General features: G+C 43.6%; 1 protein-coding gene across 3 annotated transcripts in view; it reads left to right on the top strand.

The window, feature by feature from the left end:
- Nucleotides 1-3,572: 3,572 nt before the first annotated feature.
- LOC149913297 (uncharacterized) overlaps nt 3,573-20,501 on the top strand; it is a 47,204-nt gene continuing 30,275 nt past the window's right edge. Inside the window, exons 1-3 of one of the 3 annotated variants that reach the window (XM_090130081.1) lie at nt 3,573-3,656; nt 7,378-7,416; nt 19,676-19,827. In XM_090130081.1, the coding sequence (XP_089986207.1) occupies nt 3,626-3,656; nt 7,378-7,416; nt 19,676-19,827 (222 nt within the window). In that variant the 5' untranslated portion in view covers nt 3,573-3,625. The remainder of the gene's footprint in view (nt 3,657-7,377; nt 7,417-19,675; nt 19,828-20,501) is intronic. The other 2 variants (XM_090130080.1, XM_090130079.1) reach the window with 2 other exon arrangements.

Below are 20,501 nucleotides of genomic sequence, written 5' to 3'. Positions count from 1 at the left end.
CTGGCTTATACTGGGATCACACTGGCTTATACTGGTTTATACTGGGATCACACTGTTTTATACTGGATTTTACTGGGATACATTGCCTTATACTGGGATCATACTGGCTTATACTGGGATTTACTGGGATATACTGGCTTATACTGGGATCAAACTGGTTTATACTGGGTTATACTGGAATCGTACTGGCTTATACTGGTTTATAATGGGATCACACTGGTTTATACTGGATTTTACTGGGATACATTGCCTTATACTGGGATCATACTGGCTTATACTGGGATTTACTGGGATATACTGGTTTATACTGGGATCAAACTGGTTTATACTGGGTTATACTGGAATCGTACTGGCTTATACTGGTTTATACTGGGATCATACTGGTTTACACTGGGTCATACTGGGTTTTACTGGGATATACCGGCTTATACTGGGATCATACTGGCTTATACTGGGTTATACTGGGATCACACTGGCTTATACTGGGTCATACTGGGTTTTACTGGTTTATACTGGCTTATACTGGGATCCTACTGGCTAATACTGGTTTATACTGGGATCACATTGGTTTATACTGGCTTATACTGGGATCATACTGGCTTATACTGGTTTATACTGGGATCACATTGGTTTATACTGGCTTATACTGGGATATATTGGTTTATAATGGGGTCATACTGGGTTTTACTGGGATAAATAGCCTTATGCTGGGATCATACTGGCTTATACTGGTTTATACTGGGATCGTACTGGTTTATACTGGTTCAAACTGGGATGACAGCAGCAGCAAACCTCCGCATTTCGATTAAAAACCACCATTTAAGTTCAAAATCCCCCATTTTGGCCCCATTTGGGCCCAAATCCCCCTTTTTTGGGGGTGGGGAAAAAAACGCACTTTTTTTGGAGGGCCCCATTTTGCCCTTTTTTGCCCTTTTTTCCCCCAAAACGCTGAGTCACCGCGGCGCCCATTTTGAGGAAGAAAGCCTGGAAACGACGAGTGCAAAAAAACGGAACTTTGGGGGCAAAATTTGGGAACAAAAACTGCATTTCTGGCAGCAAAACAGGGCAGGAAATGCATTCATCCCGACGACGCGTTTTCCAGCACTTTCAGTTTTGCCCAATTTCGCTCTTTTTCGACCCAAAAATGCCATCGGAACAAAACGCACGGTTTTTTTCACAGCCCCAAATGCCCCAAATTTGGGGGTTTTCACTCAAAAAAATCCTCAAAAATTGAAATTGACCAAAATATCCCCGTTTGTTGATCCGTCTGTGTCCAAAATTGCTCATTTTTGACACCAAAATCCCCAAATTTGGGGTTTTTACCCCATTTTTAGGCTCCTCTCCATCCCAATAATAAGACAAAGTTCCACGCGTCCCATTTTGCCCATTTTTGCCCTTTTTTCCCCCAAAATCCCTCCACGATCTCCTCCTCACATCACCTCGCTCCTCATCACAAAACTGCCCAAATCTGGGGTTTTTCCCTCAAAAAAATCCTCAAAAATTGAAATTCACCGAAATATCCCTGTTTGTTGATCCGTCGGTGTCCAAAATTGCTCATTTTTGACACCAAAATCCCCAAATTTGGGGTTTTTACCCCATTTTTAGGCTCCTCTCCATCCCAATAATAAGACAAAGTTCCACGTGTCCCATTTTGCCCATTTTTGCCCTTTTTTCCCCCAAAATCCCTCCACAATCTTCTCACAAACCGCCTCACTCCTCATCACAAAATTGTCCAAATCTGGGGTTTTTCCCTCAAAAAAAAACCTCAAAAATTGAAATTGACCGAAATATCCCCGTTTGTTGATCCGTCGGTGTCCAAAATTGCTCATTTTTGACACCAAAATCCCCAAATTTGGGGTTTTTACCCCAATTTTAGGCTCCTCTCCATCCCAATAATAAGACAAAGTTCCACGTGTCCCATTTTGCCCATTTTTGCCCTTTTTTCCCCCAAAATCCCTCCACAATCTTCTCACAAACCACCTCACTCCTCATCACAAAATTGCCCAAATTTGGGGTTTTTCCCTCAAAAAAACCCTCAAAAATTGAAATTGACCAAAATATCCCCGTTTGTTGATCCGTCGTCGCCCAAAATTGCCCATTTTTGACACCAAAATCTCCAAATTTGGGGTTTTTACCCCATTTTTAGGCTCCTCTCCATCCCAATAATAAGACAAAGTTCCACGTGTCCCATTTTGCCCATTTTTGCCCTTTTTTCCCCCAAAATCCCTCCACAATCTTCTCACAAACCACCTCACTCCGCATCACAAAAGTCTCCAAATTTGGGGTTTTTCCCTCAAAAAATCCTCAAAAATTGAAATTGACCAAAATATCCCCGTTTGTTGATCCGTCGTCCCCAAAATTGCTCATTTTTGACACCAAAATCCCCAAATTTGGGGTTTTTACCCCATTTTTAGGCTCCTCTCCATCCCAATAATAACACAAAGTTCCACGTGTCCCATTTTGCCCATTTTTGCCCTTTTTTCCCCCAAAATCCCCCCACAATCTCCTCCTCACATCACCTCGCTCCTCATCACAAAATTGCCCAAATTTGGGGTTTTTCCCTCAAAAAAATCCTCAAAAATTGAAATTGACCAAAATATCCCCGTTTGTTGATCCGTCGTCGCCCAAAATTGCTCATTTTTGACACCAAAATCCCCAAATTTGGGGGTTTTACCCCATTTTTAGGCTCCTCTCCATCCCAATAATAAGACAAAGTTCCACGCATCCCATTTTGCCCATTTTTGCCCTTTTTTCCCCCAAAATCCCTCCACGATCTCCTCCTCACATCACCTCACTCCTCATCACAAAATTGCCCGAATTTGGGGTTTTTCCCTCAAAAAAATCCTCAAAAATTGAAATTGACCAAAATATCCCCGTTTGTTGATCCGTCGTCGCCCAAAATTGCTCATTTTTGACACCAAAATCCCCAAATTTGGGGTTTTTACCCCATTTTTAGGCTCCTCTCCATCCCAATAATAAGACAAAGTTCCACGTGTCCCATTTTGCCCATTTTTGCTTTTTTTTCCCCCAAAATCCCTCCACAATCTCCTCCTCACATCACCTCGCTCCTCATCACAAAATTGCCCAAATTTGGGGTTTTTCCCTCAAAAAAATCCTCAAAAATTGAAATTCACCAAAATATCCCCGTTTGTTGATCTGTCGGTGTCCAAAATTGCTCATTTTTGACACCGAAATCCCCAAATTTGGGGTTTTTTTACCCCATTTTTAGACCTCACCATGTCCCAACATTGACACCAAGCTCCGTTTTGCCCATTTTTGCCCTTTTTTCCCCCAAAATCCCCCCAGGATCTCCCCACACCCCACCTCACTCCTCACCACCAAATTCCCCAAATTTCCTCTTTTTCCCCCAAAACAAAAGTCTCCAAAAAGCCCCAAATCCCCCCAAAACGCCCCATTCTCCTCTCCCATCACCCTTCACCCATCCAACACCCAAAAAACCCTTTTTTCACCCCAAAAAAATGACTGAAACCCCCTCCACCCCCCCTCCCAAACCACCGCCCTGTGGGGACGGTGACGCAATCTGGAGTTATTTTTGGGGCAGATTTGGGGTTTTTTGGGCAAAGCCGGAACTCACGTGGGAGGGAAGGAACGGGAACGGGCAGCGATGGCAGTGCTGTGCTTCGTCCCCATCCTTGGTGAGAAAACAGACCCCATTTTGGGCCATTTTCGCCCATTTTGATCAATTTTCCCCTATTCCGTCCAATTTTCCCTATTTTCATCCCTTTTCCCCTTCTTTTTCCCAAAATTTCCCTTTTTTCACTCACTTCTGACCCCATTTTCCCAATTCTCTCCACTCATTCCCCAATTTTCTCCCCTTCTTGCCAAATTTTCCCTTTTTCCACTCATTTCTGGCCCCATTTTGGGCCATTTTGATCATTTTTCCCCTATTCCGTCCAATTTTCCCTATTTTCATCCCTTTTCCCCCTATTTTCCCAAAATTTCCCTTTTTCCACTCATTTCCGACTCATTTTCCAACTTCTCTCCACTCATTCCCCAATTTTCTCCCTTTTTTCCCCAAATTTTCCCCTTTTTTCACCCACCTCTGACCCCGTTTTGGGTCATTTTCCCCCATTTTGATCAATTTTCCCCTATTCCGTCCATTTTTCCCTATTTTCGTCCCTTTTCCCCTTTTTTTTCCCCAAAATTTCCCTTTTTTCACCCATTTCTGACCCCATTTTCAAACTTCTCCCCACTTATTCCCCAATTTTCTCCCCTTTTTCCCAATTTTTCCCTTTTTTCCACTCATTTCAGACCCCATTTTGGGCCATTTTCACCCATTTTGATCAATTTTCCCCTATTCCATCCATTTTTTCCTATTTTCATCCCTTTCCCCCCTTTTTCCCCAAATTTCCCTTTTTTCACTCATTTCCGACCCCATTTTCCCACTTCTCTCCACTCATTCCCCAATTTTCTCCCCTTTTTGCCAAAATTTCTCCTTTTCCACTCATTTCTGACCCCATTTTCCCCCATTTTGATCAATTTTCCCCTATTCTGTCCAATTTTCCCTATTTTCATCCCTTTTCCCCCTTTTTTTCCCAAAATTTCCCTTTTTCCACTCATTTCTGACTCATTTTCCAACTTCTATCCACTCATTCCCCAATTTTCTCCCTTTTTTGCCAAAATTTTCCCCTTTTTTCACCCACCTCTGACCCCATTTTGGGTCATTTTCCTCCATTTTGATCAATTTTCCCCTATTCCGTCCATTTTTCCCTATTTTCATCCCTTTTCCCCCTTCTTTCCCAAAATTTCCCTTTTTTCACTCATTTCTGTCCCCATTTTCCCACTTCTCTCCACTTATTCCCCAATTTTCTCCCCTTTTTCCCAAAATTTCTCTTTTTCCACTCATTTCTGACCCCATTTTGGGCCATTTTGATCAATTTTCCCCAATTCCATCCATTTTTCCCTATTTTCATCCCTTTTCCCATTTTTTTTCCCCAAATTTCCCTTTTTTCACTCATTTCTGACCCATTTTCCCACTTCTCTCCACTTACTCCCCAATTTTCGCCCACTTTTTCCCAAAATTTCCCCTTTTCACCCATTTCTGATCCCTTTTTGGGCCATTTTCCTCCATTTTGATCAATTTTCCCCTATTTTATCATTTTTTCCCTATTTTCGTCCCTTTTCCCCCATTTTTTCCCAAAATTTCCCTTTTTTCACTCATTTCTGTCCCCATTTTCCCATTTCTCTCCACTTTTTACCCCATTTTCTCCCTTTTCCCCCAAATTTCCCTTTTTTCACCCATTCTGACCCAATTTCCTCCATTTTGGGCTATTTTCCCCCATTTTCACAATTTCTTTCCCTATATTCCTCATTTTTCTCTTTTTTTCCCCCATTTTTCCCAGTTTTCCCCAAACTTTCTCCTTTTTCACTCATTTTTTCACCCCTTCTCCAATTTCTTCATATTTCCCCCTATTTCTACCCATTTTTTCCCATTACTTCTCGATTTCTCTCATTTTTTCTTATTTTTTCCCAATTTCTTTTCTTTTTTCCCCATTTCTTCCTATTTTTCCCATTTTCTCCTCATTTTCCCCCACTTCTCCTCATTTTCCCCCACTTCTCCTCATTTTCCCCCATTTTCTCCTCATTTTCCCCCATTTCTCCTCATTTTCCCCCATTTTCTCCTCATTTTCCCCCATTTCTCCTCATTTTCCCCGTTTTCTCCTCATTTTTCCCCGTTTTCTCCTCATTTTTCCCCGTTTTCTCCTCATTTTTCCCATTTTCTCCTCATTTTTCCCATTTTCTCCTCATTTTTCCCATTTTCTCCTCATTTTTCCCATTTTCTCCCCATTTTTTTCAATTTTTCCCCATTTTTCCCCATTTTTCCCCATTTTTCCCATTTTTACCCATTTTTTTCCCAATATCTTCATGTTTTTTTTCCAATTTCATCACATTTCCCCCCATTTCTCCTCATTTTCCCTTATTTCTCCTCATTTTCCCCCATTTCTTCTCACTTTTCCCCATTTCTCCCCATTTTTTTTCCCAATATCGTCATATTTTTTTCAAGTTCATCACATTTCCCCCATTCCTTCTCAAATTTTCCAATTTTCTCCTCGTTTTTCCCCATTTTCTCCCCATTTTTCCCATTTTCTCCCCATTTTCTCCCCATTTTCTCCCCATTTTCTCCCCATTTTTTCCTCATTTCTCCCCATTTTTCCCCATTTCTCCCCATTTTTCCCCACTTCTCCTCATTTTCCCCCATTTCTCCTCATTTTCCCCCATTTTCCCCCATTTTCTCCCCATTTTTCCCCATTTTCTCCCCATTTTTCCCCATTTTTCCCCATTTTCCCCCATATCTCCTTGTTTTTCCCAATTTTTCCCCATTTTTCCCATTTTTCCCATTTTTACCCATTTTTTCCTGATTTCTTCATATTTTTTTTCCATTTTCATCACGTTTTCCCCATTTTCTCCTCATTTTTCCCCATTTTCTCATTTTTCCATTTTCTCCTCATTTTTTTCAATATTCTCCTCATTTTTTCAATTTTCTCCTCATTTTTTCAATTTTATCCCTATTTTTTTCAATTTTCTCCCCATTTTCTCCCCATTTTCTCCCCATTTTCCCCCATTTCTCCCCATTTTTCCCCATATCTCCTCATTTTTCCCAATTTTTCCCCATTTTTCCCCATTTTTTCCCAATTTCTTCATTTTTTTTTTCCAGTTTCATCACATTTTCCCCATTTCTCCTCATTTTTCCCCATTTCTCCTCATTTTTCACATTTTCTCCTCATTTTCCCACCAATTTCTCCCCATTTTTTCCCATTTCTTCTAAATTTCCCCCATATTTTTCTCCATTTTCCCCCATTTCTCCACATTTTCCCCCCCATTTCTTCTCAATTTTCCCCATTTCTTCTCAAATTTTCCCCATTTTCCCCATTTCTTCTCATTTTTCCCGATTTTTCCTACTTTTTCCCAATTTTTCCCCATTTCTTCTCCTTTTTTTCCATTTCTTCTCAACTTTTCCCCATTTTCCCCATTTTTTCCTCAACTTTTCCCCATTTCTCCCCATTTTCCCCCATTTCTTCCCATTTCTTTTCATTTTTTCCCATTTTTCACAACTTTTCCCCATTTCCCCCCCCCATTTTCTTCCATTTTTCTCCCAAATTTTCCCAATTTCTCCCAAATTTTCCCAATTTCTTCACATTTTCTCCCCATTTTTTGGGTCACTTTTCCCCATTTCTTCTCAATTTTCCCCATTTTCCCCATTTCTTCACATATTCCCCATTTCTCCCCATTTCCCCCCATTTTCTCCCCATTTCCCCCCCCAAATTTCCCCATTTTTCCCCATTTCTCCCATTTTCCGCCCCAATTTTCCCAATTTCCCCCTTTTTTGCCCCATTTCACACCTCTCTTTCCTTCCAGTGTCCCTTCAGATCCTCACCCCACATGCAGCACCTGCAGGTAACCAAATTCTGCTTCTTTTGCCCCAATTTTACCCAAATTTCCCCATTCTGACCCAAATTTCCCCATTCTGACCCCAAATTTGCTCTTTTTCACCCCAATTTTCCCCATTCTGACCCAAATTTCCCCATTCTGACCCCAAATTTGCTCTTTTTCACCCCAATTTTCCCCATTCTGACCCGAATTTCCACATTCTGACCCAAATTTGCTCTTTTTCACCCCAATTTTCCCCATTCTGACCCAAATTCCTCCATTTTCACCCCAAATTTGCCCATTTTGACCCCATAATTCCCCATTTTGACACAAATTTGCACATTTTCACCCCAAATTTCACCCATTCTGACCCAAATTTGCCCATTTTCACCCCAAATTTCCCCATTCTGACCCAAATTTGCTCTTTTTCACCCCAATTTTCCCCATTCTGACCTGAATTTCCATATTCTGACCCCAAATTTCCACATTCTGACCTCAGTTTACCCATTTTCACCCCAAATTTACAGATTTCAACCCCAAATTTACCCATTTTGACCTCAGTTTACCCATTCTGACCCCGATTTTGCCCCTTTTCACCCCAGTTTCCCCCATTCTGACCCAAATTCCCCCATTCTGACCCCAAATTTCCTGCTTTTTCACCCACAAATTTTGCCCATTTTCACCCAAATTTGCTCTTTTTCTCCCCAATTTTCCCCATTCTGACCCAAATTCCCCCATTTTCACCCATATTTACCATCCTGACCCCAAATTTCCACATTCTGACCTCAAATTTGCCCATTTTCAACCCAAATTTCACCCATTCTAATCCAAATTCCCCCATTCTGACCCCAATTTTCCCTATTCTGACCCCAATTCCCCCATTTTCACCCCAAATTTGCCCATTTTCACACCACAATTACCATTCTGACCCCAAATTTACACATTTTGACCCAAATTTACATATTTTGACTCAAATTTCCCCATTCTGACCCCAATTTCCCATTCTGACCCAAATTTGCCCATTTTCACCAGCCCAAAAAGCCCCAAATCCCCCCCCAAAAATCCAAAAATCCTTCAGAAAGACCCAAAATCCCTCAATTTCACACCAAATTTGGAGATTTTGGGTCTAAAAGTGACATTTTTGGGTCCAAAATGGCCATTTTTGGTCCACCCAGAAACGCGATTTTCAGTCCAAAATCCCCATTTTTACCCCAAAATTGCCCCCAAAATCCCCCCCTAAAAAACCCCAAATCCACCCCAAAAGCCCCAAAATCCCTCAATTTCATCCCAAATTCGGATATTTTGGGTCCAAATTCGACATTTTTGGGGTCCAAAATGCCCATTTTCAGTCCACCCAGAAACGCGCTTTTCAGTCCAAAATGCCCATTCTTACCCCAAAATCACCCCCCAAATTCCCCCCAAAAACCCCAAAATCCACCCTAAAAACCCCAAAATCCCTCAATTTCACCCCAGATTTGGAGATTTTGGGTCCAAATTCGACATTTTGGGGTCCAAAATGCCCATTTTCGGTCCACCCTGAAACGCGCTTTTCAGTATAAAACGCCCATTTTTACCCCAAAATTTCCCCCAAGACCCCCCTAAAAATCCTGAAATCCCCCCTAAAAACCCCAAAATCCCTCAATTTCACCCCAGATTTGGAGATTTGGGGTCCAAATTCGACATTTTGGGTCCAAAATGGCCATTTTTGGTCCACCCAGAAACGAGATTTTCAGTCCGAAATCCCCATTTTTACCCCAAAATTGCCCCCAAAATCCCCCTAAAAAACCCCAAAATCCCCCCAAAAAATCCTAAAATCCCCCCAAAATGACCCCAAATCCCTCAATTTCACCCCAAATTCGGATATTTTGGGTCCAAATTCGACATTCTTGGTTCTAAAATGCCCATTTTTGGTCCACCCAAAAACGCGCTTTTCAGTCCCAAATGCCCATTTTTACCCCAAAATTACCCCCAAAAGCCCCCTCAAAATCCTAAAATCCCCCCCAAAAGCCCCAAAATCCCTCAATTTCACCCCAAATTTGGAGAATTTGGGTCCAAATTCGACATTTTTGGGTCCAAAATGCCCGTTTTTGGTCCACCCAGAAACGCGCTTTTCAGTCCAAAATCCCCATTCTTACCCCAAAATTACCCCCAAATTCCCCTAAAAAACCCAAAAAGTCCCCCAAAAACCCTAAAATCCCCCCCAAAAGCCCCCAAATCCCTCAATTTCACCCCAAATTTGGATATTTTGGCTCCAAATTCGACATTTTGGGGTCCAAAATGTCAATTTTTGGTCCACCCAGAAACGCGATTTTCAGTCCAAAATCCCCATTTTTACCCCAAAATCACCCCCCAAATTCCCCCTAAAAAACCCCAAAATCCCTCAATTTCACACCAAATTTGGAGATTTTGGGTCTAAAAGTGACATTTTTGGGTCCAAAATGGCCATTTTTGGTCCACCCAGAAACGCGATTTTCAGTCCAAAATCCCCATTTTTACCCCAAAATTGCCCCCAAAATCCCCCCCTAAAAAACCCCAAAATCCACCCCAAAAGCCCCAAAATCCCTCAATTTCATCCCAAATTCGGATATTTTGGGTCCAAATTCGACATTTTTGGGGTCCAAAATGCCCATTTTCAGTCCACCCAGAAACGCGCTTTTCAGTCCAAAATGCCCATTCTTACCCCAAAATCACCCCCCAAATTCCCCCCAAAAACCCCAAAATCCACCCTAAAAACCCCAAAATCCCTCAATTTCACCCCAGATTTGGAGATTTTGGGTCCAAATTCGACATTTTGGGGTCCAAAATGCCCATTTTCGGTCCACCCTGAAACGCGCTTTTCAGTATAAAACGCCCATTTTTACCCCAAAATTTCCCCCAAGACCCCCCTAAAAATCCTGAAATCCCCCCTAAAAACCCCAAAATCCCTCAATTTCACCCCAGATTTGGAGATTTTGGGTCCAAATTCGACATTTTGGGGTCCAAAATGCCCATTTTCGGTCCACCCTGAAACGCGCTTTTCAGTATAAAACGCCCATTTTTACCCCAAAATTTCCCCCAAGACCCCCCTAAAAATCCTGAAATCCCCCCTAAAAACCCCAAAATCCCTCAATTTCACCCCAGATTTGGAGATTTGGGGTCCAAATTCGACATTTTGGGGTCCAAAATGGCCATTTTTGGTCCACCCAGAAACGAGATTTTCAGTCCAAAATCCCCATTTTTACCCCAAAATTGCCCCCAAAATCCCCCTAAAAAACCCCAAAATCCCCCCAAAAAATCCTAAAATCCCCCCAAAATGACCCCAAATCCCTCAATTTCACCCCAAATTCGGATATTTTGGGTCCAAATTCGACATTCTTGGTTCTAAAATGCCCATTTTTGGTCCACCCAAAAACGCGCTTTTCAGTCCCAAATGCCCATTTTTACCCCAAAATTACCCCCAAAAGCCCCCTCAAAATCCTAAAATCCCCCCCAAAAGCCCCAAAATCCCTCAATTTCACCCCAAATTTGGAGAATTTGGGTCCAAATTCGACATTTTTGGGTCCAAAATGCCCGTTTTTGGTCCACCCAGAAACGCGCTTTTCAGTCCAAAATCCCCATTCTTACCCCAAAATTACCCCCAAATTCCCCTAAAAAACCCAAAAAGTCCCCCAAAAACCCTAAAATCCCCCCCAAAAGCCCCCAAATCCCTCAATTTCACCCCAAATTCGGATATTTTGGGTCCAAATTCGACATTTTGGGGTCCAAAATGTCAATTTTTGGTCCACCCAGAAACGCGATTTTCAGTCCAAAATCCCCATTTTTACCCCAAAATCACCCCCCAAATTCCCCCTAAAAAACCCCAAAATCCCCCCAAAAAACCCCAAAATCCCTCAATTTCACACCAAATTTGGAGATTTTGGGTCTAAAAGTGACATTTTTGGGTCCAAAATGGCCATTTTTGGTCCACCCAGAAACGCGATTTTCAGTCCAAAATCCCCATTTTTACCCCAAAATTGCCCCCAAAATCCCCCCCTAAAAAACCCCAAATCCACCCCAAAAGCCCCAAAATCCCTCAATTTCATCCCAAATTCGGATATTTTGGGTCCAAATTCGACATTTTTGGGGTCCAAAATGCCCATTTTCAGTCCACCCAGAAACGCGCTTTTCAGTCCAAAATGCCCATTCTTACCCCAAAATCACCCCCCAAATTCCCCCCAAAAACCCCAAAATCCACCCTAAAAACCCCAAAATCCCTCAATTTCACCCCAAATTTGGATATTTTGGCTCCAAATTCGACATTTTGGGGTCCAAAATGCCCATTTTCGGTCCACCCTGAAACGCGCTTTTCAGTCCAAAACGCCCATTTTTACCCCAAAATTTCCCCCAAGACCCCCCTAAAAATCCTGAAATCCCCCCTAAAAACCCCAAAATCCCTCAATTTCACCCCAGATTTGGAGATTTGGGGTCCAAATTCGACATTTTGGGGTCCAAAATGCCCATTTTCGGTCCACCCTGAAACGCGCTTTTCAGTCCAAAATCCCCATTTTTACCCCAAAATTGCCCCCAAAATCCCCCTAAAAAACCCCAAAATCCCCCCAAAAAATCCTAAAATCCCCCCAAAATGACCCCAAATCCCTCAATTTCACCCCAAATTCGGATATTTTGGGTCCAAATTCGACATTCTTGGTTCTAAAATGCCCATTTTTGGTCCACCCAAAAACGCGCTTTTCAGTCCCAAATGCCCATTTTTACCCCAAAATTACCCCCAAAAGCCCCCTCAAAATCCTAAAATCCCCCCCAAAAGCCCCAAAATCCCTCAATTTCACCCCAAATTTGGAGAATTTGGGTCCAAATTCGACATTTTTGGGTCCAAAATGCCCGTTTTTGGTCCACCCAGAAACGCGCTTTTCAGTCCAAAATCCCCATTCTTACCCCAAAATTACCCCCAAATTCCCCTAAAAAACCCAAAAAGTCCCCCAAAAACCCTAAAATCCCCCCCAAAAGCCCCCAAATCCCTCAATTTCACCCCAAATTCGGATATTTTGGGTCCAAATTCGACATTTTGGGGTCCAAAATGGCCATTTTTGGTCCACCCAGAAACGCGATTTTCAGTCCAAAACGCCCATTTTTACCCCAAAATCACCCCCCAAATTCCCCCTAAAAAACCCCAAAATCCCCCCAAAAAACCCCAAAATCCCTCAATTTCACACCAAATTTGGAGATTTTGGGTCTAAAAGTGACATTTTTGGGTCCAAAATGGCCATTTTTGGTCCACCCAGAAACGCGATTTTCAGTCCAAAATCCCCATTTTTACCCCAAAATTGCCCCCAAAATCCCCCCCTAAAAAACCCCAAATCCACCCCAAAAGCCCCAAAATCCCTCAATTTCATCCCAAATTCGGATATTTTGGGTCCAAATTCGACATTTTTGGGGTCCAAAATGCCCATTTTCAGTCCACCCAGAAACGCGCTTTTCAGTCCAAAATGCCCATTCTTACCCCAAAATCACCCCCCAAATTCCCCCCAAAAACCCCAAAATCCACCCTAAAAACCCCAAAATCCCTCAATTTCACCCCAAATTTGGATATTTTGGCTCCAAATTCGACATTTTGGGGTCCAAAATGCCCATTTTCGGTCCACCCTGAAACGCGCTTTTCAGTCCAAAACGCCCATTTTTACCCCAAAATTTCCCCCAAGACCCCCCTAAAAATCCTGAAATCCCCCCTAAAAACCCCAAAATCCCTCAATTTCACCCCAGATTTGGAGATTTTGGGTCCAAATTCGACATTTTGGGGTCCAAAATGGCCATTTTTGGTCCACCCAGAAACGAGATTTTCAGTCCAAAATCCCCATTTTTACCCCAAAATTGCCCCCAAAATCCCCCTAAAAAACCCCAAAATCCCCCCAAAAAATCCTAAAATCCCCCCAAAATGACCCCAAATCCCTCAATTTCACCCCAAATTCGGATATTTTGGGTCCAAATTCGACATTCTTGGTTCTAAAATGCCCATTTTTGGTCCACCCAAAAACGCGCTTTTCAGTCCCAAATGCCCATTTTTACCCCAAAATTACCCCCAAAAGCCCCCTCAAAATCCTAAAATCCCCCCCAAAAGCCCCAAAATCCCTCAATTTCACCCCAAATTTGGAGAATTTGGGTCCAAATTCGACATTTTTGGGTCCAAAATGCCCGTTTTTGGTCCACCCAGAAACGCGCTTTTCAGTCCAAAATCCCCATTCTTACCCCAAAATTACCCCCAAATTCCCCTAAAAAACCCAAAAAGTCCCCCAAAAACCCTAAAATCCCCCCCAAAAGCCCCCAAATCCCTCAATTTCACCCCAAATTCGGATATTTTGGGTCCAAATTCGACATTTTGGGGTCCAAAATGTCAATTTTTGGTCCACCCAGAAACGCGATTTTCAGTCCAAAATCCCCATTTTTACCCCAAAATCACCCCCCAAATTCCCCCTAAAAAACCCCAAAATCCCCCCAAAAAACCCCAAAATCCCTCAATTTCACACCAAATTTGGAGATTTTGGGTCTAAAAGTGACATTTTTGGGTCCAAAATGGCCATTTTTGGTCCACCCAGAAACGCGATTTTCAGTCCAAAATCCCCATTTTTACCCCAAAATTGCCCCCAAAATCCCCCCCTAAAAAACCCCAAATCCACCCCAAAAGCCCCAAAATCCCTCAATTTCATCCCAAATTCGGATATTTTGGGTCCAAATTCGACATTTTTGGGGTCCAAAATGCCCATTTTCAGTCCACCCAGAAACGCGCTTTTCAGTCCAAAATGCCCATTCTTACCCCAAAATCACCCCCCAAATTCCCCCCAAAAACCCCAAAATCCACCCTAAAAACCCCAAAATCCCTCAATTTCACCCCAAATTTGGATATTTTGGCTCCAAATTCGACATTTTGGGGTCCAAAATGCCCATTTTCGGTCCACCCTGAAACGCGCTTTTCAGTCCAAAACGCCCATTTTTACCCCAAAATTTCCCCCAAGACCCCCCTAAAAATCCTGAAATCCCCCCTAAAAACCCCAAAATCCCTCAATTTCACCCCAAATTTGGATATTTTGGCTCCAAATTCGACATTTTGGGGTCCAAAATGCCCATTTTCGGTCCACCCTGAAACGCGCTTTTCAGTCCAAAACGCCCATTTTTACCCCAAAATTTCCCCCAAGACACCCCTAAAAATCCTGAAATCCCCCCTAAAAACCCCAAAATCCCTCAATTTCACCCCAGATTTGGAGATTTGGGGTCCAAATTCGACATTTTGGGGTCCAAAATGGCCATTTTTGGTCCATCCAGAAACGCGCTTTTCAGTCCAAAATGCCCATTTTTACCCCAAAATCGCCCCCAAAACCCCCCTAAAAAAAAACCCAAATCCTCCCAGAATCCCCCAAATGTCTCCCCAAAAACCCTAAAATCCATCCGAAAGACCCAAAATCCCTCAATTTCACCCCAAATTCGGACATTTTGGGTCCAAAATGCCCATTTTCGGTCCACCCAGAAACGTGATTTTCAGTCCAAAATGCCCATTTTTACCCCAAAATTGACCCAAAAGCCCCACCAAAAACCCCAAAATCCCCCCCAAAAGCCCTCAAATCCCTCAATTTCACCCCAAATTTGGAGATTTTGGGTCCAAATTCGACATTTTTGGGTCCAAAATGCCCATTTTTGGTCCACCCAGAAACGAGATTTTCAGTCCAAAATCCCCATTTTTACCCCAAAATTGCCCCCAAAATCCCCCTAAAAAACCCCAAAATCCCCCCAAAAAATCCTAAAATCCCCCCAAAATGACCCCAAATCCCTCAATTTCACCCCAAATTCGGATATTTTGGGTCCAAATTCGACATTCTTGGTTCTAAAATGCCCATTTTTGGTCCACCCAAAAACGCGCTTTTCAGTCCCAAATGCCCATTTTTACCCCAAAATTACCCCCAAAAGCCCCCTCAAAATCCTAAAATCCCCCCCAAAAGCCCCAAAATCCCTCAATTTCACCCCAAATTTGGAGAATTTGGGTCCAAATTCGACATTTTTGGGTCCAAAATGCCCGTTTTTGGTCCACCCAGAAACGCGCTTTTCAGTCCAAAATCCCCATTCTTACCCCAAAATTACCCCCAAATTCCCCTAAAAAACCCAAAAAGTCCCCCAAAAACCCTAAAATCCCCCCCAAAAGCCCCCAAATCCCTCAATTTCACCCCAAATTCGGATATTTTGGGTCCAAATTCGACATTTTTGTGTCCAAAATGTCAATTTTTGGTCCACCCAGAAACGCGATTTTCAGTCCAAAATCCCCATTTTTACCCCAAAATCACCCCCCAAATTCCCCCTAAAAAACCCCAAAATCCCCCCAAAAAACCCCAAAATCCCTCAATTTCACACCAAATTTGGAGATTTTGGGTCTAAAAGTGACATTTTTGGGTCCAAAATGGCCATTTTTGGTCCACCCAGAAACGCGATTTTCAGTCCAAAATCCCCATTTTTACCCCAAAATTGCCCCCAAAATCCCCCCCTAAAAAACCCCAAATCCACCCCAAAAGCCCCAAAATCCCTCAATTTCATCCCAAATTCGGATATTTTGGGTCCAAATTCGACATTTTTGGGGTCCAAAATGCCCATTTTCAGTCCACCCAGAAACGCGCTTTTCAGTCCAAAATGCCCATTCTTACCCCAAAATCACCCCCCAAATTCCCCCCAAAAACCCCAAAATCCACCCTAAAAACCCCAAAATCCCTCAATTTCACCCCAAATTTGGATATTTTGGCTCCAAATTCGACATTTTGGGGTCCAAAATGCCCATTTTCGGTCCACCCTGAAACGCGCTTTTCAGTCCAAAACGCCCATTTTTACCCCAAAATTTCCCCCAAGACCCCCCTAAAAATCCTGAAATCCCCCCTAAAAACCCCAAAATCCCTCAATTTCACCCCAGATTTGGAGATTTTGGGTCCAAATTCGACATTTTGGGGTCCAAAATGGCCATTTTTGGTCCACCCAGAAACGAGATTTTCAGTCCAAAATCCCCATTTTTACCCCAAAATTGCCCCCAAAATCCCCCTAAAAAACCCCAAAATCCCCCCAAAAAATCCTAAAATCCCCCCAAAATGACCCCAAATCCCTCAATTTCACCCCAAATTCGGATATTTTGGGTCCAAATTCGACATTCTTGGTTCTAAAATGCCCATTTTTGGTCCACCCAAAAACGCGCTTTTCAGTCCCAAATGCCCATTTTTACCCCAAAATTACCCCCAAAAGCCCCCTCAAAATCCTAAAATCCCCCCCAAAAGCCCCAAAATCCCTCAATTTCACCCCAAATTTGGAGAATTTGGGTCCAAATTCGACATTTTTGGGTCCAAAATGCCCGTTTTTGGTCCACCCAGAAACGCGCTTTTCAGTCCAAAATCCCCATTCTTACCCCAAAATTACCCCCAAATTCCCCTAAAAAACCCAAAAAGTCCCCCAAAAACCCTAAAATCCCCCCCAAAAGCCCCCAAATCCCTCAATTTCACCCCAAATTCGGATATTTTGGGTCCAAATTCGACATTTTGGGGTCCAAAATGTCAATTTTTGGTCCACCCAGAAACGCGATTTTCAGTCCAAAATCCCCATTTTTACCCCAAAATCACCCCCCAAATTCCCCCTAAAAAACCCCAAAATCCCCCCAAAAAACCCCAAAATCCCTCAATTTCACACCAAATTTGGAGATTTTGGGTCTAAAAGTGACATTTTTGGGTCCAAAATGGCCATTTTTGGTCCACCCAGAAACGCGATTTTCAGTCCAAAATCCCCATTTTTACCCCAAAATTGCCCCCAAAATCCCCCCCTAAAAAACCCCAAATCCACCCCAAAAGCCCCAAAATCCCTCAATTTCATCCCAAATTCGGATATTTTGGGTCCAAATTCGACATTTTTGGGGTCCAAAATGCCCATTTTCAGTCCACCCAGAAACGCGCTTTTCAGTCCAAAATGCCCATTCTTACCCCAAAATCACCCCCCAAATTCCCCCCAAAAACCCCAAAATCCACCCTAAAAACCCCAAAATCCCTCAATTTCACCCCAAATTTGGATATTTTGGCTCCAAATTCGACATTTTGGGGTCCAAAATGCCCATTTTCGGTCCACCCTGAAACGCGCTTTTCAGTCCAAAACGCCCATTTTTACCCCAAAATTTCCCCCAAGACCCCCCTAAAAATCCTGAAATCCCCCCTAAAAACCCCAAAATCCCTCAATTTCACCCCAGATTTGGAGATTTTGGGTCCAAATTCGACATTTTGGGGTCCAAAATGGCCATTTTTGGTCCACCCAGAAACGAGATTTTCAGTCCAAAATCCCCATTCTTACCCCAAAATTACCCCCAAATTCCCCTAAAAAACCCAAAAAGTCCCCCAAAAACCCTAAAATCCCCCCCAAAAGCCCCCAAATCCCTCAATTTCACCCCAAATTCGGATATTTTGGGTCCAAATTCGACATTTTTGTGTCCAAAATGTCAATTTTTGGTCCACCCAGAAACGCGATTTTCAGTCCAAAATCCCCATTTTTACCCCAAAATCACCCCCCAAATTCCCCCTAAAAAACCCCAAAATCCCCCCAAAAAACCCCAAAATCCCTCAATTTCACACCAAATTTGGAGATTTTGGGTCTAAAAGTGACATTTTTGGGTCCAAAATGGCCATTTTTGGTCCACCCAGAAACGCGATTTTCAGTCCAAAATCCCCATTTTTACCCCAAAATTGCCCCCAAAATCCCCCCCTAAAAAACCCCAAATCCACCCCAAAAGCCCCAAAATCCCTCAATTTCATCCCAAATTCGGATATTTTGGGTCCAAATTCGACATTTTTGGGGTCCAAAATGCCCATTTTCAGTCCACCCAGAAACGCGCTTTTCAGTCCAAAATGCCCATTCTTACCCCAAAATCACCCCCCAAATTCCCCCTAAAAAACCCCAAAATCCACCCTAAAAACCCCAAAATCCCTCAATTTCACCCCAAATTTGGAGATTTTGGGTCTAAAAGTGACATTTTTGGGTCCAAAATGCCCATTTTCAGTCCACCCAGAAACGCGCTTTTCAGTTCAGAATGCCCATTTTTACCCCAAAATCACCCCCCAAATTCCCCTAAAAAACCCAAAAAGTCCCCCAAAAACCCTAAAATCCCCCCCAAAAGCCCCCAAATCCCTCAATTTCATCCCAAATTCGGAGAATTTGGGTCCAAATTCGACATTTTTGGGTCCAAAATGCCCATTTTTGGTCCACCCAGAAACGTGATTTTCAGTCCAAAATCCCCATTTTTACCCCAAAATTACCCCCAAAACCCCGCTTAAAAACCCCAAATCCACCCCAAAAGCCCCAAAATCCCTCAATTTCACCCCAAATTTGGAGATTTTGGGTCTAAAACTGACATTTTGGGGTCCAAAATGCCCATTTTTGGTCCACCCAGAAACGAGATTTTCAGTCCAAAATGCCCATTTTTACCCCAAATCGCCCCCAAAATCCCCTAAAAAACCCCAAAATCCCCCCCAAAAGCCCCAAAATCCCTCAATTTCACCCCAAATTCGGAGATTTTGGGTCCAAATTCGACATTTTTGGGTCCAAAATGCCCATTTTTGGTCCACCCAGAAACGCGCTTTTCAGTCCAAAATCCCCATTCTTACCCCAAAATTACCCCCCAAATTCCCCCCAAAAACCCCAAAATCCCCCCTAAAAGCCCCAAAATCCCTCAATTTCACCCCAAATTCGGAGATTTGGGGTCCAAATTCGACATTTTTGGGTCCAAAATGCCCATTTTTGGTCCACCCAGAAACGAGATTTTCAGTCCAAAACGTCCATTTTTACCCCAAAATTACCGCCAGAACCCCCATAAAAACCCCAAAAGCCCCCCCAAAAAATCCTAAAATCCCCCCCAAAAGCCCCAAAATCCCTCAATTTCTCCCCAAATTTGGAGATTTTGGGTCTAAAAGTGACATTTTTGGGTCCAAAATGCCCATTTTCAGTCCACCCAGAAACGTGCTTTTCAGTCCAAAATGTCCATTTTTACCCCAAAATCGCCCCCAAACCCCCAATAAAAACCCCAAAATCCACCCAAAAAGCCCCAAAATCCCTGAATTTCACCCCAAATTCGGATATTTTGGGTCCAAATTCGACATTCTTGGTTCCAAAATGCCAATTTTTGGTCCACCCAAGAATGCGCTTTTCAGTCCAAAATGCCCATTTTTACCCCAAAATCACCCCCAACCCCCCCCTAAAAAATCCCCCCAAACCCTCAAAAACCCCAAAATCGCTGAATTTCCCCCCAAAAATCTCCTTTCAGACCCCCCTCCCCCCCCCGCCCCCACCATCGCTTTGTCCCCCGCCAAGGAGCTCTATTGGATCGGCGACTCCGTGACGGTCATCTGCAGCGCCCCGCCACAGCGCCTCCGTGTGGACGGATGTCGAATTACACACAGCGGGGGCAGCGCCGTGGTGAGAAGGGGAACAACGGGGGGCAATGGGGATTTGGGTCCTGGAAGGGGAAGAGTGCGGGTCCTGGAAGGGGAATAATGGGAGTCAATGGGGATTGGGTCCTGGAAGGGGAAGAGTGGGGCTGCAGTAATGGGACTGAATGGGGATTGGGTCCTGGAAGGGGAAGAGTGGGGCTGGATATAGTGGGGGTGAATGGGGATTGGGTCCTGGAAGGGGAAGAGTGGGAGTGGATATAGTGGGAGTGAATGGGGATTTGGGTCCTGGAAGGGGAATAGTGGGGGGGAATGGGGATTTGGGTCCTGGAAGGGGAAGAGTGGGGTCCTGGAAGGGGATAATGGGGGTGAATGGGGATTTGGGTCCTGGAAGGGGAAGAGTGGGGGTGAATGGGGCTGAATGGGGATTGGGTCCTGGAAGGGGAAGAGTGGGGGTGAATGGGGATTTGGGTCCTGGAAGGGGAATAGTGGGGGGGAATGGGGATGAGTGGGGCTGCAGTAATGGGACTGAATGGGATTTGGGTCCTGGAAGGGGAAGAGTGGGGTTCTGGAAGGGAATAACGGGGGTGAATGGAGATTTGGGTCCTGGAAGGGGAACAACGGGGGGCAATGGGGATTTGGGTCCTGGAAGGGGAATGGTGGGGTCCTATAAGGCGATAATGGGGGTGAATGGGGATTGGG

The sequence above is a fragment of the Phasianus colchicus genome, chromosome 39 (assembly GCF_987193195.1).
Source record: "Phasianus colchicus chromosome 39, bPhaCol1.hap1.1, whole genome shotgun sequence".
In the NCBI taxonomy this organism is placed as follows: domain Eukaryota; kingdom Metazoa; phylum Chordata; class Aves; order Galliformes; family Phasianidae; genus Phasianus; species Phasianus colchicus.
The sequence above is the reverse complement of the archived record's forward strand: the minus strand, read 5'-3'. Positions and strand labels throughout refer to the sequence as shown.